Source organism: Hemiscyllium ocellatum, chromosome 31, assembly GCF_020745735.1.
Source record: "Hemiscyllium ocellatum isolate sHemOce1 chromosome 31, sHemOce1.pat.X.cur, whole genome shotgun sequence".
In the NCBI taxonomy this organism is placed as follows: domain Eukaryota; kingdom Metazoa; phylum Chordata; class Chondrichthyes; order Orectolobiformes; family Hemiscylliidae; genus Hemiscyllium; species Hemiscyllium ocellatum.
Genome location: NC_083431.1, coordinates 36,986,227 through 37,003,082, shown reverse-complemented (window position 1 = coordinate 37,003,082; position 16,856 = coordinate 36,986,227). Strand labels below are relative to the sequence as shown.

The window sequence follows — 16,856 nt, the reverse complement described above, 5'->3', positions numbered from 1 at the left end:
ACCACTCCTCATATGACAAGCCCTTCATCCTCAGGATCATACTTGTAAACTTCCACTGAACCCCCTCCAATGCCAGCATATCCTTCCTAAGATATGTGGCCCAAAACTGTTCACAATATTCCAAATGCGGTCTGGCCAGAGCTGTATACAGCCTAAGCAGTAGAAATCTGCTCTTGTATTCTAGCCCTCTTGAAATGAATGCTAACATTGCATTTGCTTTTCTGACCGCCAACTAAACCTGGATGCCAACTTTAAGAGAATCCTGAATGAAGATCTTTGTTTTAGATTTCCGAAGCCTTTTCCTGTTTAGAAAATAGTCTTTTTCCTACTGAACTGCATAATCCAAATCCTTCTGTAGCCTTCCCAGTTCCTCATCACTACCTGTCACTCTACTTAGCTTTGTGTCATCTGCAAACTTAGCAGAGGCCCTCAGTTCCTTTGTTCAATTGTGTATCATGTTGTGGTCTCAACACTGACCCTGCAGAACTCTACTGGCTACTGGCTACTATCCTAATGAAGACCTGCTCTCTGCCTTCTGCCAGTCAGACAATCCTCTATCCAAGCAAGTACCTTGCCCTCAACTCCACGGACTCATCTTATTTAGTAGCCTCTTGTGCAGCACCTTGTCAAAGGCCTTCTGGAAATTAAACAGATCATGCTCACTGGTTCTCTTTTGTCTAATTTTCTTGTTACCTCCCCAAAGAATGCCACCAGATTTTCCAGGCATGACATCTCCTTGATGAAGCTGTGCTTATTCAGCCCTATTTTACCATGCAATTCCAAGTACGTTGCAATTGCCCTTAATAGGCTAGGTGCATTAATTAGGGAAAATGTTGGTTAATAGGTGTAGAAAAATGGGTCTGGGTGGGATACTCTTCAGTGGGTCAGTGTGGACTTGTTGGGCCAATTGGCCTGTTTCCACACTGTAGGGATTCTAATTCTAATGGATTTTAAATTCTTACCAACTGAGGGAGGCTAACCAGTTTACAATTTCCTGTCTTTTATCTCTCCGTTATCGAACAGTGGTGTTACGTTAACCATTCTCCAGTCCTCCAAGTTCCTTCCTGATTCCAAGGATTCCTGAAAGATTAGCACCAACCCTTCCATAATCTCCTCAGCTTTCTCCTTCAGAACTCCGGGATATAGTTGATCTAGTCTGGGTGATTTATCCATATTCAGACCTTGTTAGCTTCCCTAGCACTTTCTCCTTAATGTTGGCTACTACGGTCACCTCAGCCCTCAGATTCTCTTGAAGTTCTGGTATGCTGCTGATGTCTTTCACTGTGAAATCTGATGCAAAGTACCTATTCAGTTCCTCCACTATTTCCTAATTCCCCATTGCTATTTCTCTTGCCTCATTTTTCAGCAGTCCGAGGTCCACTCTTGCTTTTCCCTAACCTTTTATAGATCTAAAAAAAACTCTTTTATATTACAATTTACCTCATCTTCTCCCCAATTACTGCTTTTTTAATTATCCTGTTTGTGTGTGTGTTTATGAGGAGATTTTTTAGAAGGGGTTACAGTTTAACTAATAGAGTTATGTATCAACAATTTATAGTTGCTTACCTGTGATTCAAATTTATTTATTTGTAACAAATAATAATTATTTTCAAAGTACAGAAACTTGGTCCAATTTTTCTGTTAATCTGCATCCATCAGAAAGATAAATTGGCAATGTGTACTTCCAACAAAAATTGTAACTTTTGTGAAGGTGGGTCTTTAGTTCCAATGTGCTACCCCAATGGAACATAACAGAACCAGTGTAATGCAGTTAGATTTCCAGGAGGCATTCAATAAGGTCCAAAGAAAGGTTACGAAACAAGATTACAATATTGGGGATAACATACTACTTGGACTGAGGAATGGTTAACACACAGATGACAGAGAATCAGGTAAAATGGATCTTTACAGATTGGAAACATTAATGACCAACTGATGTGCTCAAGGATCCTGCAAAAAAAAAGTCCTACACAATAAGTGCCTCACAACCAACTTGGTAATACTCAACAACAGGTACCACAATTTTCTACAAAGCTGAGAGTCATAGAGTACGGAAACAGACCCTTTTATCCAACTAATCATGGTGATCATGTTCGCAAACTCAACTACATGTCTGTGTTTGACCCATATCCCTCCAAACCCTTCCTATTCATGCATTTGTCTAAATGATTTTTTAGTGTTGTAACTATACCTGCATCTAACCATCACTTTCTCTGGCAGTTCATTCCACAAACAAAATACACTGTCCTTTTAAAACTTCCTCCTCTCACCTTAGAAATATGTCCTCTTGTTTTGAAAAACCCTACCCTAGGGAAAAGATCCTTGCTATTCATCTTATTTATGCCCCACATAATTTTATAAACCTCTACAAGGTCACCTCATAACCTCCTACACTCCAGTGAAAAAAGTCCCAGGCTATTCAGCTTATTTTTATAACTCAACCTCCATTCCCAGCAACATCCTGGTAAATCTTTTTTGAGCTCTCTCAAATGTTCTTCCTGTTCTTCCTATAACAGGGTGACCTGAACTACACACAGTAATGCCCTGTAAAAGCTGGTTTGCTCTTAGATTTAGTACAATAACACATGTGAGATTACTGCACTTCTCTACCAGGAAATATCATGACTGATTGGAAGAGAACTACCAGGAGATTCAGGAGCTACTAGGTGACAAAGTGCTTCTGAACTGGCAGCACCACTATAATGCAAAAATAGCACGCAGTTCTACATCCAAAATGGTTGCGGTCCAACAAAAGAAAATAAACAAAATAAAGGATAGATGGTGGCAAGAGCACAGGAAACAAGTTGCTGACAGCAATCACATATGTGATTTCTTCAATGGAGTCATGACTATCTGCCATCCAAGAACCTACCTGAGGATCACTGCCTCAGCACAACACTCACCTGACATGTTGCACACACTAATATTCATAGAATGAGACAGCAACGTTGTTTGGGATTTGCAAAGATTATTGTAAATCTATAGTACAATAAGCAAAGTTGTTGTCCCAAAGGAGCAGAGAATTGCGCTCCCATTAGAGGCACAACTGGTGGTGAATTTAGACTGAAGGTGACCATTCCTCTGGCGACAGGTGAGGTTGAGAAGGTGATACTTCCATGGTAACCTCAGCTGATATGGGAATTAAACCCACGCTGTTGACATCACTTTGTATTGCCAAATACCTGTATTGCCAGCTGAGCTAACTAACCCCGAGAGTCACATGTTGAAGGAATCAGTTTTTGCCTGTTTTTAAAATAAAGTGACTGTACAAAATGCAATATTGCTGCTACTTTTGCAAAATAAAAGCCAATAACATCACATGGCCGTGAGAGGACCGGTTGCAGCAAGCATCTGCACGTTAATGACATCACTGCATTCAGTGCATAATAACAGTGTCATCAGCACATGCACATTTGATGAAGGTTTGGGGAGTGGAGACTCAGGCCCCAGCTGGAGCAGGACTAAGTCCTGTGTCAGGAAGGGGATAGCAAGAGCTGTGGAGGGAGGCCAGAATTGGGAGGCACCACTCAAAACCAGGTAGAGTCAGTCCCTTTTATTCACATTCTGTCAGCCTGATTTTCTCATATCACTTCTGTGACATTGGGTCATGACAGAACACAGGTACACTCTTTGCTCCTCCTAGTGGTGGTATTCACAATAAATGCCACCGTTAAAATACTGAGTAATTATAACAAATGCCAAAATGGCCAATGGGCCACCCGCATTCGCAGACAAGGTCAATGACATCAGCTGGCCGTGAAAGTCACCGATTGCTATTCATTACAAGCAATTACACACATAAGCACTAAATAAATCTCTAACCTCTTATAAACTATGCTGTTCTAACATACATTGAGAGAAGAGCTCCATCAGAAAGTCAGTCAACCAAGCATCCAAGGTAGTAAGAACAATATTTGAAACGGAAGAAGAAATTATTCTACCCAAAATCTTTTCAACTTCAAGTTCGTTAAGAACTAACCTCCCACAAATTCACTCCAGAAAGTTGCACTGCTTAATGACAATCTTCTGTTCTACTAGACCTGCATTTCAACTAAAACACCAACTGATTTCAAAAATTATAGATATTGACATAATCATGAACTGTTTTATCATCATCTGCATCAGATCTGTTGTGAATATTAGAGTGTTTGCCATGAGTGAGAGTGACTGCATTTTAAAAATCCAGCATACGTATGTGATTTATAATTAACCTTTGTATTTGAAAACCCTTGAAGCTTGCTGCTGGAAATTATTTGAGACAATCTCTCTGAGGGTAAGAATATACTATCAATTACATGTAAATGTACTAAACAAAAGGTGACACATGGATGTCCATGACACCATCACTTTGCTCTGCAAATGATTAATCTGGCTATTAAATCATTAAAATGTCAAGTCATATTACACATTACTGTTTCAAAGTTTTCAATACAATCAGGATATCACAGCATCTAGGAATGCTTCCTCCTCATTCAGGGGACAGTAACTACAATGGGATGTCTCAAGATCCCATTTTAAGGGATCATTCAATGTTGTAGTGTCACAGTCATAATAGTTATAATGTCTGCACACTTAATATTGAAACTTCCATGTAGCACTGTTTTGCACCAGGACCAATGCAGCATGCATGACATAATCAACACCATTTTAGAACAGCCCTTCCTGCTTTCCAACTCTCTTTGTCAACCGATTTCCACCCACTCGCTGACTCTTTCTTATGCTTGCTAGTCTTTCTTGTTCCTCAGAGTTTCGCCAACTTGCCAGAATCCCCAAATCTATTGTAGTCCCTTAAGCTCTCTGCTTGCTGGCTTCTCCGACTTGCTCTCACTTTCTGCAATAAAAGAGGCAATGAGGTCCAGTTCATTGGCTGGAACTCTCGTCACATCTTTTTGGATGGTGTTGTGCTAATACCAGCCACAGTAATAAGACAAGCTTAACTTGGCATTGATTGCTCAGTTTTTGGGAATTCAAATACAGTCTAAACAAGGAATCATGGTACTCAAGTCCCTAATGAATTGGGAAGGATGGGGGTGCAGGACATTAAAGAAAATGTTATTATTGAAATTTCAAACCATGAAAAGGTAATTATAAAGGTAATGTAAGTGTTTTGTTGTGAATTACACAATGTTATGTTTGTTGCCAAACTTATTCTTTTTTTTAACTTGTGTACAGTGCACTGGCTGCGGCGAGCCAGCTCGGGGTCAGTCCTGTTTACTGAAGAGACCAAACTTATTTTTAAGCTTTATTTTGATTGCCAATTAAAATTGGGTGTCTATTGAAATAATTTGCCAATCATACCTTCTATAATTTCATTGATTCCATTTTAATTGCCCAATAAGTGCCTCAGTTGGTGATATTACAAAGCCTCATAGATGATCATGCCCTATCAGGGTGGAGGGAGGTAGGTGGCAGAGTTCCCACTTGGCACTGTCCAGCCTAATTAATTTACCCCATCCACCAACTTACTACTGGGGAAGGAATTAAATGCATTCACTAAAGTCTTCAGCTCTTCAACAACACACACCCACCTCCCACCCCCGCTTCACTGCTTCACTTCCTAATATTGCCTTGCTCATTATCTTCCACGTATCTCCACCCATCAGTGTCACTCACAAATAGGGATCAAAAGAGGAATATGGCAACAGAGTGGCTGTAATCAGGATGATGGGCCAGCAGGAGTGAGTTGGATAGCAGGAAAGAATGCAATCAGTAGAGATGGAGAGTGGATAGAAATAAAGATTTTTAAAATATTTTCAATTCCAATAAATTTAGCTTTTAAATGATTTCATTTACAGATATAGAAATTTAGAAATGTACATTTCAAATTTCAAGACTTAATTTTTAAATGTCTTTTTCTTAGGGCCTTAAAATCTGATTGCAGATTTTATCTTTACGCAATGGATAAATCAGATTCATTTCAAGTTGTGAGATTTAAAGGTGCTTTTTTCAGGAATGCAACAACAAGGCTAAATAAGAGTTACTGGACTTACGTACCTGATGTCTTGGGAAGGGTGGGGCACAGGACTTTAAAGAAAATGTTATTGTTGATATTTCCAACACTGAAAAGGTAATTATGTAGGCAATTTAAGTGCTTTGTTGTAAATTAAACAGTTTTTCTATGTTTGCTGCCAAACTTATTAGAATAATAGGGTGGTTATTGTAGGGGATTTTAACTTTCCAAACATCAACTAGGATTGCCATAGTGTTAAAGATTTAGATGGAGAGGAATTTCTTGTGTGTACAAGAAAATTTTCTGATTCAGTATGTGGATGTACCTATACAGAAGGTGCAAAACTTGACCTACTCTTGGGAAATAAGGCAGGGCAGGTAACTAAGGTGTCAGTGGGGGAGCACTTTGGGGCCAGTGGCCATAATTCTATTTGTGTTAAAATAATGATGGAAAAGGATAGACCAGATCTAAAAGTTGAAGTTCTAAATTGGAGAAAGGCCAATTTTGACGGTATTAGGCAAGAACTTTCAAAAGCTGATTGGAGGTGGATGTTTGCAGGTAAAGGGACAGCTGGAAAATGGGATGCCTTCAGAAATGAGATAACAAGAATCCAGAGAAAGTATATTTCTGTCAGGGTGAAAGGGAAGGTTGGTAATTATAGGGAATGCTGGATGACTAAAGAAATTGAGGGTTTGGTGAAGAAAAAGAAGGAAGCATATGTCAGGTACAAACAGGATAGATCGAGTGAATCCTTAGAAGAGTATAAAGAAAGTGGGAGTATACTCAAGAGGGAAATCAGGAGGGCAAAATGGGGACATGAGATAGTTTTGGAAAATAGAATTAAGGAGAATCCAAAGGGGTTTTACAAATATATTAAGGACAAAAGGGTATCTAGGGAGAGAATAGGGCCCTCAAACATCAGCAAGACGGCCTTGGTGTGGAGCCACAGAAAATGGGGAGATACTAAATGAATACTTACTGTGGAAAAGGATATGGAAGATATAGACTGTAGGGAAATAGATCTTGCAAAATGTCCAGATTACAGAGGAGGAAGTGCTGGATGTCTTGAAACAGTTAAAGGTGGATAAATCCCCAGGAGAAAATGAGGACTGCAGATGCTGGAGATCAGAGCTGAAAATGTGATGCTGGAAAAGCGCAGCAGGTCAGGCAGCATCCAAGGAGCAGGAGAATCGACGTTTCGGGAATGAGCCCTTCTTCAGGAAAAGGAAGGGCTCATGCCCGAAAAGTTGATTCTCCTACTCCTTGGAGGCTGCCTGACCTGTTGCAGTTTTCTAGCAACATATTTTCAGCAGCGATAAATCCCCAGGGCCTGATCAGGTGTACCCGAGGACTCGGTGGGAAGCTAGAGAAGTGATTGCTGGGCCTCTTGCTGAGATATTTGTATCATTGATAGTCACAGGTGAAGTGCCGGAAGACTGGAGGTTGGCGAACGTGGTGCCACTGTTTATGAACGGTAGTAAAGACAAGCCAGGGAACTACAGACTAGTGAACCTGACCTCAGTGGTGGGCAAGTTGTTGGAGGGAATCCTGAGGGACAGGATGTACATGTATTTGGAAAGGCAAGGACTGATTCAGGATAGTCAACATGGCTTTGTGCGTGGGAAATCATGTCTCACAAACTTGATTGAGTTTTTTGAAGAAGTAAAGAAGAAGATTGATGAGGGCAGAGCAGTAGATGTAATCTATATGGACTTCAGTAAGGCATTCGACAAGGTTCTCCATGGGAGACTGATTAGCAAGGTTAGATCTCATGGAATACAGGGCGAACTAGCCATTTGGATACAGAACTGGCTCAAAGGTAGAAGACAAAGGTTGGTGGTGGAGGGTTGTTTTTCAGACTGGAGGCTTGTGACCAGTGGAGTGCCACGAGGATTGGTGCTGGTCCCTCTACTTTTTGTCATTTACATAAATGATTTGGATGCGAGCATAAGAGGTACAGTTAGTAAGTTTGCAGATGACACCAAAATTGAAGGTGTAGGTATAGCAGGACTTATACATTTAATGGTAAGGTCCTAGGGAGTGTTGCTGAACAAAGAGACGTTGGAGTGCAGGTTCATAGCTCCTTGAAAGTGGAGTCGCAGGTAGATAGGATAGTGAAGACGCGTTTGGTATGCTTTCCTTTATTGGTCAGAGTATTGAGTACAGGAGTTGGGAGGTCATGTTGCAGCTGTACAGGACATTGGTTAGGCCACTGTTGGAATATTGCGTGCAATTCTGGTCTCCTTCCTATCGGAAAGATGTTGCGAAACTTGAAAGGGTTCAGAAAAGATTTACAAGGATGTTGCCAGGGTTGGAGGAGCTGAGCTACAGGGAGAGGCTAAACAGGCTGGGGCTGTTTTCCCTGGAGCGACGGGGGCTGAGGGGTGACCTTATAGAGGTTTACAAAATTATGAAGGGCATGGATAGGATAAATAGGCAAAGTCTTTTCCCTGGCATTGAGGAGTCCAGAACTAGAGGGCATAGGTTAAGGGTGAGAGGGGAAAGATATAAAAGAGATCTAAGGGGCAATGTTTTCACGCAGAGGATGGTACATGTATGGAAAGAACTGCCAGAGGATGTGGTGGAGGCTGCTACAATTGCAACATTTAAGAGGCATTTGGATGGGTATATGAATAGGAAGGGTTTAAGAGGAATATGGGCCGGGTGCTGGCAGGTGGGACTAGATTAGGTTGGGATATCTGGTCGGCATGGACGGGTTGGACTGAAGGGTCTGTTTCCATGCTGTACATCTCTATGACTCTATGACTTAACAAATGAACTGTGAATGTTGGAAATCTGAATCATAAACAGGAATTGCTGGAAAATCTCAACAAGTCTGGCAGCAGCTGTAGCGAGAAATCAGAGTTTTGGGCCCAGTGATCCTTCTTCATAACTTGTTCTTCAGAACTCTAGCTATTTGGTTTTATTATTTTTAGTTCTATTTGATTGACTGATGAAACAAGGTGTCCATCAAAATATATCTATAATTTCAGTGATTTCGTTTTACCTTACTGACAAATACTTCTTTATTGGTAGGTTCAACCTCATCTTGGTACTTTTTCATTCAAAGCTTTTGTTCCTTCTTGACAGCTGTTGATTTTTTTGTAATCATTAGACCATCATTGGCCTGGATAGTATTTATTATTCATCTCTTGTTATTTTGATAATATGATAGTTTTGGAATGATTTTTTGATGCAAATGAGTAGCTTCCTAAGCCGCTTGTGAATCAATCACATTGTATGGGTTTGCAGGCATATATATTAGACAGCAGCCAAAAGATATTAAAGGACAATCTGATAGCTTTAATGTCATATTCACTGATAGTCTTCTTATTTCCAAATTTTTAAAAATTTAAAATCTGAAATTATCTTGGTGGGATCTTGAATTGTTTTCTGATTCCTTACTCCATTAACAATCACTAATATACTTGATTTGTTGCTGTCTTCTAAATAACATTTAACACCTTTAACTGAGAGGTGCATGTAACATACATAAATACCACTTGAGTGTGGTGAATTGGTCTGCATGTTTTGCCTTTACCTCTGCATCATGCAGTGACTGTTATCATGAATATTGTTTCAAGACTGTTTTATTTAATTCAGGCAGAATTAACTACTTTGGTGTTTTTACTTAATGTGTGCTCATGAAAGGATTTTGCTACTTAATATCAGAAGTGTTTCTACCATTCCAATACACCAGCAGAGGGCTATATTTGCAAGAAGGCTAAATAAGTTCACAGATAGTCCTCCAAGTGTAGCTCCCTGGTGGCATAGGGCAGAATTACAGAATTAACCTTATTTGGAAATACACATGAAGAATAGATTTCTGGCATATTTCTACCTAATGTGTTAATCAAAAATGAATACCATCACCTAGCAATCCTTTCAACAGCATTCCTAAATCCACTTTCTGTTTTGAGTAGAAAGCTTAATTGATTCTCAAAGTACCAAGAACTTCCAGAGGAAAAAAACATCACAGATTTCTAAAACATGAACAATTCAAGAGATTTTCCCTTGCAGATACATGTTTAAGGTCCCTTAAGTCTCTCAGGATACACAACCTGAAATACAAGTGCCATTCAAGAATGGGCGGCATGGTGACTCAGTGGTTACCACTGCTACCTCACAGCGCCAGGGTCCCAGGTTCGAGCCCAGCCTTGGGCGACTGTATGGAGTTTGCACGTCCTCCCAGTGTCTCAGTGGGCTTCTTCCGGGTACTCCAGTTTCCTCCCACATTCCAAAGATGTGCAGGCCAGACGAATTGGCCATGCTAAATTGTTCACAGTTATTAGGTACATTAGTCAGAGGGTTACTCTTCGGATGGTCGGTGTGGACTTGTTGGGTCAAAGGGCCTGTTTCCACACTGTAGGGAATCTAATCTACATTCAAACCCAAATATGTTATCCAATTAGAGTAATCAATTCACCATTAACAGCAATCATGAAGCTTAGACTATTAAATTGTATGACTAACAAAATCAAATGGAGACACATAGAAGTCTTTATTCCCTATTGTTACTTATTTTAGGTAGACACTATGGACAAATTCATTTTGAACATCTGAAAAATCAATGACCACTAATAATGTAATTAACGCACATAGTCATCAATATCCCTGGCAAACTTCCCACGAGAATAATATTCATACTCCCTTTTCTTCCTTTCTTCATCTAATGCTTTTCTGCTTCTGTGTGCATGTTGCTTCAATTTCATTTTTGGCTCCTCATAGTCAATATCGGAATCTTCGTCGTCATCATCCTCATCTTCATCCTCATCATAATCCTCACTACCATCTAAATTTCTCTTTTCCTTCTCGTAATAACCACCAGCAGGAATTCTTCCATCCACAGCCCTCTTTGTCTTCTCATAATAGTCATCAACATCTTTTATGGCTTGCACTTGGAATACTAGAAAACAAAATAGGGTGATCTAAAAATTTACAAACAAAGCTTAAATGTATTTTATGATTTAAAAACATTTCTGAAATTTCAAATGATGCTTAACGTTAAAATATCTTGAAATATATTATATTTTAATTGAGGGCTGGCATGCTGTGCCCTCTATCTGTCAGTATTTTCATGTTTCCAATCTTTCCTTGTTGAAGATGCAAGAGTTTTGGCAGCTTATAGTTTCACAAATACTAATTATATTTAAGTGACAATTTTTGACACTTGCACATAGTTGTTTTCAACTGGAAAACATCACAAAAAATATCAATTCCTCTCTCATCTAACATCTATACTTTCTAACAAGTAATATTGGAATGGTTCAAAACAGTATTTTGAAAAAGGATGATCCTAACTTGATAATACCTTTCTCTTCGTACATACTGATCAGCCTATACAGTATTTTTGCATTTGTTTTTGTTAAGTGTGCTGAACACTTACTCAAATATGTGTCACCAAACAAATTTCTAATGTGCAAATGACACAAGGTCAAAGTTTTGCCACATAACACTAATGAACTTTGGTTAAAACTAAATGACAGAGCAGTGGACGAAGGCTCCATGAACATCCCCACTAAAATTGATGATGTAAACTGATATTTGACCGCAAAAAGGCTGAAACTCTTCATCCAGAATTATCAAGTTAATGGTCCTTGGTTGCATGTTCCAGTAGTCTTCACCATCACAAATACCAATCGTCATTCAATTTGAGTAATCCTGCTGTTCACAAAGTCAATGGAAGCTGACATTACTCTGACTACTTGCGTTCCAGCATGAACCACATCATTAATTAAGTTTTTCTAGTGCCAATAATAATACTGGTAAAAAACAGAGAAGTGAAAGAAGCAGCCAGATATTTGCCTTATGAAAAAAACCTAACCAGATAAATCACACTGCTCACCACAGTGATGGACCTGATTAAGTGCATTAAGTCACAGGACATTGTGGGAAGCTTGGGAAGAAATTGCAAGGACTGATTAGCGATAATCAACATGGCTTTACGTGTGGGAATCATGTCTAACAAATCTGATTCAGTTTTTTTGAAGAGGTGTTCAAGAAGGTATATGAAGGCAGAGCAGAAGATGTTGTCTACATGGACTTTAGCTAGCCTTTGACAAGGTTTCACATGGTAGACTGTTTAGTAAGATTAGATCATATGGGATCCAGGGAGAGCTAGCTAATTGGATACAAAATTGGCTTAATAGTAGAAGGTAGAGATGGTAGAGGGTTGTTGTTCAGACCGAAGGTCTGTGACAGTGGTGTGTCACAAAGATTGGTGCTGGGTCCACTGTTGTTAGTCCTTTATATAAGAGGAATGGTTAGTAAGTTTGCAAAATTGGTTGTATAATAGACATAGAAGAAGGTTGTCTAGAAGTGTATTTTGGAGTGAGTAAGGGATGGTTTTCTTGACCAATATATGGAGGAACCAACTAGAGAGCAGACCATCTTAAACTGGGTACTGTGTAATGAGAAGGGAATCATTGCCAATCTAGCTGTGCGAGATCCCTTGGGGATAAGCGACCATAACATGATGGAATTTTTTTTATCAAGGTGGAGTGAGATAGTTGATTCAGAGGCGAGGGTGCTGAAACTTAACAAAGGAAACTATGAAGATATGAGGCATGAGTTATTTATGCAATGGCAAACATTCAAGGAACGCATGGGGCAAACTACAACAACTGTCCAGCACAAAAGCAAAATGGGTAAGAAGGTCAATCCATGGATTACAAAGGAAGTTAGAGATAGCATCTGATCCAAGAAAGAAACATATCTAGATTGGCCAAGAAAAACAATAGGTCTGAGGATTTGGAGCAGTTTAAAACTCAGCAAAAAAGAACCAAGGGATTGATTAAGAAGGGTAAAATACAGCAGGATAGTAAGCTTGCAGGGAACATAAAGATTGACACAAGGAATTCCTGAAGGTAAATGAAAAAAAAGAGATTAGTGAAGACAAATGTAGGTCTCCTACAGACAAAAACGGGAAATATATATTAGAGGACAAATAAATGGGCTGAGCAATTGAAGACATATCTTGTCTCTGTCCTCATTAAAGAGGACACAAATCAGATGCCAGAAATGTTGGAGAATGCAAGATTTAGTGAGAGGGAAGAACTTAGAGAGAACAATATTAATAGAGAAATAGTGCTGAGAAAATTGATAGGATTGAAGGCAGATAAATCTCCAGGACCTGTTATCTACATCCCAGAATACTTAACTGAGTGGCTCTAGAAACAGTGAATGCATTAGTGTTCATCTTCCAGGATTCTATAGACTTTGGAACAGTCCCTGCAGATTGGAACTAATGTTACTTCAATAGTCAAAAAGGGAGGTAGAGAGAAACCAGGGAATTATAGACCAGTAAGCCTAACATTGCTAGTGGGGAAAATTCTCAAATCCATTATCAAGGACTTTATAGAATCCATTATCAAGGAGCATTTAGGAAGCAGTGGCAAAATCAGCCAGATTCTGCATGGATTTATGAAGGGGAAATCACGCTTGACAAATCTGTTGGAATTCTATGAAGATGTAACTAGTAGAGCTGACAAGGGGCAACCAATTGATGTGGTATATTTGGACTTTCAGAAAACATTTGACAAAGTCCCACATAAGACCTTTTTGTTCAAGATTCAAGCACATGGGATCAGGGAAAGTGCATTGAGATGGATAGAAAACTGGTTGGCAGAGGCAAAACAAAGAGGAGGAATTAATGGGTTCTTTTCAAATTGGCAGACAGTAACTAGTGGGGTGCTACAGGGATTGGTGCTGGGACCCCAGCTATTCACAATATATACTAATGATTTGGATGAGGGAACAAAATGTAACATTCAAAGTTTGTAGATGATACCAACTTGGGTGGGGTGGGGGAGGGGTGAACTGTGATGAGGATGCAGAGATGCTTTAGCATGATCTTGACAGATTGGGTAAGTGGGCAAATCAATGGCAGATACAGTAAAATTTGGATAAATTGAAGTTATTCACTTTGGAAGCAAAAGCAAGAAGGCAGGTACTACTTGAATGGCTATAAATTGGAAAAGGGGAGCGTGCAGCAGGACCTGGGCGTCCTTGTGCACCAGTCACTGAAGGTAGGTATGCAGGAGCAGTAGGCGGTAAAGAAGGCAAATGGTTTGTTGGTCTTCTTTGCAAGAGGTTTCGAGTACAGGAGCAGGGATGCATTGTTGAAGTTACACAGGGCTTTTTGAGGCTGCACCTAGAATACTGTGTGCAATTGTGGTCTCTTTTTCTGAGGAAGGATGCTCTTGCTCTCGAGGGAAGGTTTACCAGGTTGATTCCAGGGATGGCAGGACTGATGCATAAGAAAAGATTGACGAGGTTACGATTGTTTTCGCTGAAGTTCAGATGAATGAAATAGGGGGATCTCACAGATACTTATAAAATTCTAACAGAAATGGACAGGGTAGATGTAGGGAGGATGTTCCCGATGGTGGGTGTGTCCAGAACTAGGGGTCACAGTCTGAGGATTCAGGGTGGACCATTTAGGATGGAGATGAGGAGACATTTCTTCACCCAAAGAGTGGTGGGCCTGTGGAATTCAGTGTCACAGAAGAGAGTTGATGCCAAAACATTGAATGCATTCAAGGGCGGCTAGATATAGCACTTGGAGCCTGTTTCTCTGCTCTATGACTCTATGAATGATCTTCAGAACCCATTACAGCTTTTATCCAGATATGCTTTCAAGCTGAGTTCCAAATGAGGCAACAGTATTTGTACTTGGCATTAAGACAGCATTCTACCAACTGTGGCACCAAGAAACTCTAGTCAGCCAGTAAATATAGTTCCAGGTGTTCTTCCCAACATTATCCTCTACCCAACCATATTCTGCACGCTTTATGGTGACATTGTAAAGTTAGATTTGGACTGTTCACTTATCAATATAGTTAAGCTCCATTTACAATTCTTCATAATGAAGCAGTAACCAGAAATTCAGCTGTTTAAATACCCTTACTATCTGACCGGTATTCTACACTCCTGACTCTCCAAAGCATCTCTATCAGCTACGAGGCATAATCTTTAGATATGATATGGAAATTTCTTCACTTGTTTTGATAGGGTCATAAAGTCCTGCAGCACCGAGACAGGTCCTTTGGCCCAAACTGGTCCACACTAACCAAAATGTCCATTCATGTTAAATCCATTTCCCTGCACTTGGCCCATTTCCTTCTCATCCTTTCCTCTCCATGCATTTTTCCAAATGCCTTTTAAATGTTGTTAATGTATCTGCCTCAACCACTTCTGCTGGCAGTTCATTCTATACACGTACCACCCTCTGTGTAAGACAGTTACCCCTCAGGTTCCCTTTTATTCTTTCCTCTCTAACCTTAAACTGATGCCCTCGAGTCCATGATTCCCCAACCCTGGGAAAAAAACTGAATGCATTCACACCTTCCATGCCTCACATGATCTTTATACTCGCATAAAGTCCTCTCGTAATCTCCTACGCTCTAAAGAAAAACGTCCTAGCTTGTCCAACCTACCCTTTATAACTCAGACCACTGAGTCCAGGCAACATTCTTGTAGATTTCTTCTGCCCTCTTTCCAGTTTAATAATATCCTTCCTATAACAAGGTGACCAAAACTAAATACAATACTCCAAGCGCAGCCTCACCAACGCCCTGTACAACTGCATCATAACTTCCCAAACTTCTAAACTCAATGGCCTGACTGAAGGCCAGTGTGCCAAAAGCCATCTTCATTGCCCTGTCTACCTGTGATTCTACTTTCAGAGAACTGAGCACCTGAACTCCAAGATCCCTCTGTTCCACTGCACTCCTTAAGGCTCTACCATTCACCTTGATTTTACCTTCCAAAATGCAAGACCGCAAAGCTACCTATATTAAACTTCATTTGCCATTCTCAGCCCACTTCCCCAGCTGATCAATGGCCTGCTGCAATTTCTGATAACTTCCCTCATTGTCATCAATACCACCTATTTAGGTGTCACCAGAAAATATACTAATCACACCTTGTACGTTCTCATTCAAAACATTGAAATAGATAAACAATAATGGGCCCAGCACTGACCCCAGAGGCACTCCACTTAATCACAGGCCTCCGGTCCGAAAAGCATCCTTCCACTATTACCTTCTGCATCCTACCATTAAGCCAATCTTGATGGTACAAATTTGCCAGCTCACCCTGGATTCCATGCGATCTAACCTTCCAGAGCAGCCTACCACGTGGAACCTTATCAAAGACCTTACTGAAATCCATGTAGACTATGGCTACCACCCTGCCCTCATCAACCTTCCTGCTAACTCCACCAAATTTGTGAGGCATGAGCACCCACTCACAAAGCCATGCTGACCACTCACAATCAAACCCGGTCTTTCCAAATGCATGTATACCTTGTCCCTCAGAATCTTCTCAAGTAACCTACCCACCACAGACGTTAAGTTTACTGGTTTAAAGTTCCCAAGCTTGTCTTTGCAGCCCTTCTTGAATAATGGCACAATATTTGCTACCCTCCGGTCTTCTGTGATATCATCCATGGCTAACTATGATGCAAAAATATCAGATAGGGCCCTGCAATTTCTTGTCCGGCCTCTTGTAGTGTTCTTGGATAGGACCAGGAGATTTATCCACCTTCATACATCACTTCCTCTACTGACCCCAAGATATCACCACGAATTTCCCCAAGTTTTCATGTCTTTCTCCATGGTAAGCACAGAGGAGAAATATTTATTGAGGACCTCGTTCATCTCCTGTGGTATTACGCATACAAGTCCACTTTAGTCCTTGAGGGGTCCTATTCTCTCTCTAGTTATTCTTTTCCTTTAAGATACTTGAAGTATCTATTTGGATTTACACTAATCTCTCAGCCAAGGCCACCTTATGCTCCCTTTTCACCCTCCTGATTTTCTTCTTCAGTCAACTCCTGTCTTCCCTGCATACCTCCAGGGATTCCCTTGATCCCCGCTGCCAGTACCTGAGCCATGCCTCCTCC

The 16,856-nt window shown here is 40.3% G+C and overlaps 1 protein-coding gene across 1 annotated transcript in view; it reads right to left on the bottom strand.

The window, feature by feature from the left end:
* Nucleotides 1-10,539: 10,539 nt before the first annotated feature.
* The window catches only part of LOC132830263 (uncharacterized), a 48,015-nt gene continuing 41,698 nt past the window's right edge, over nucleotides 10,540-16,856 (bottom strand). Inside the window, exon 3 of the mRNA XM_060847806.1 lies at nucleotides 10,540-10,856. Within this exon, the coding sequence (XP_060703789.1) occupies nucleotides 10,540-10,856 (317 nt within the window). The remainder of the gene's footprint in view (nucleotides 10,857-16,856) is intronic.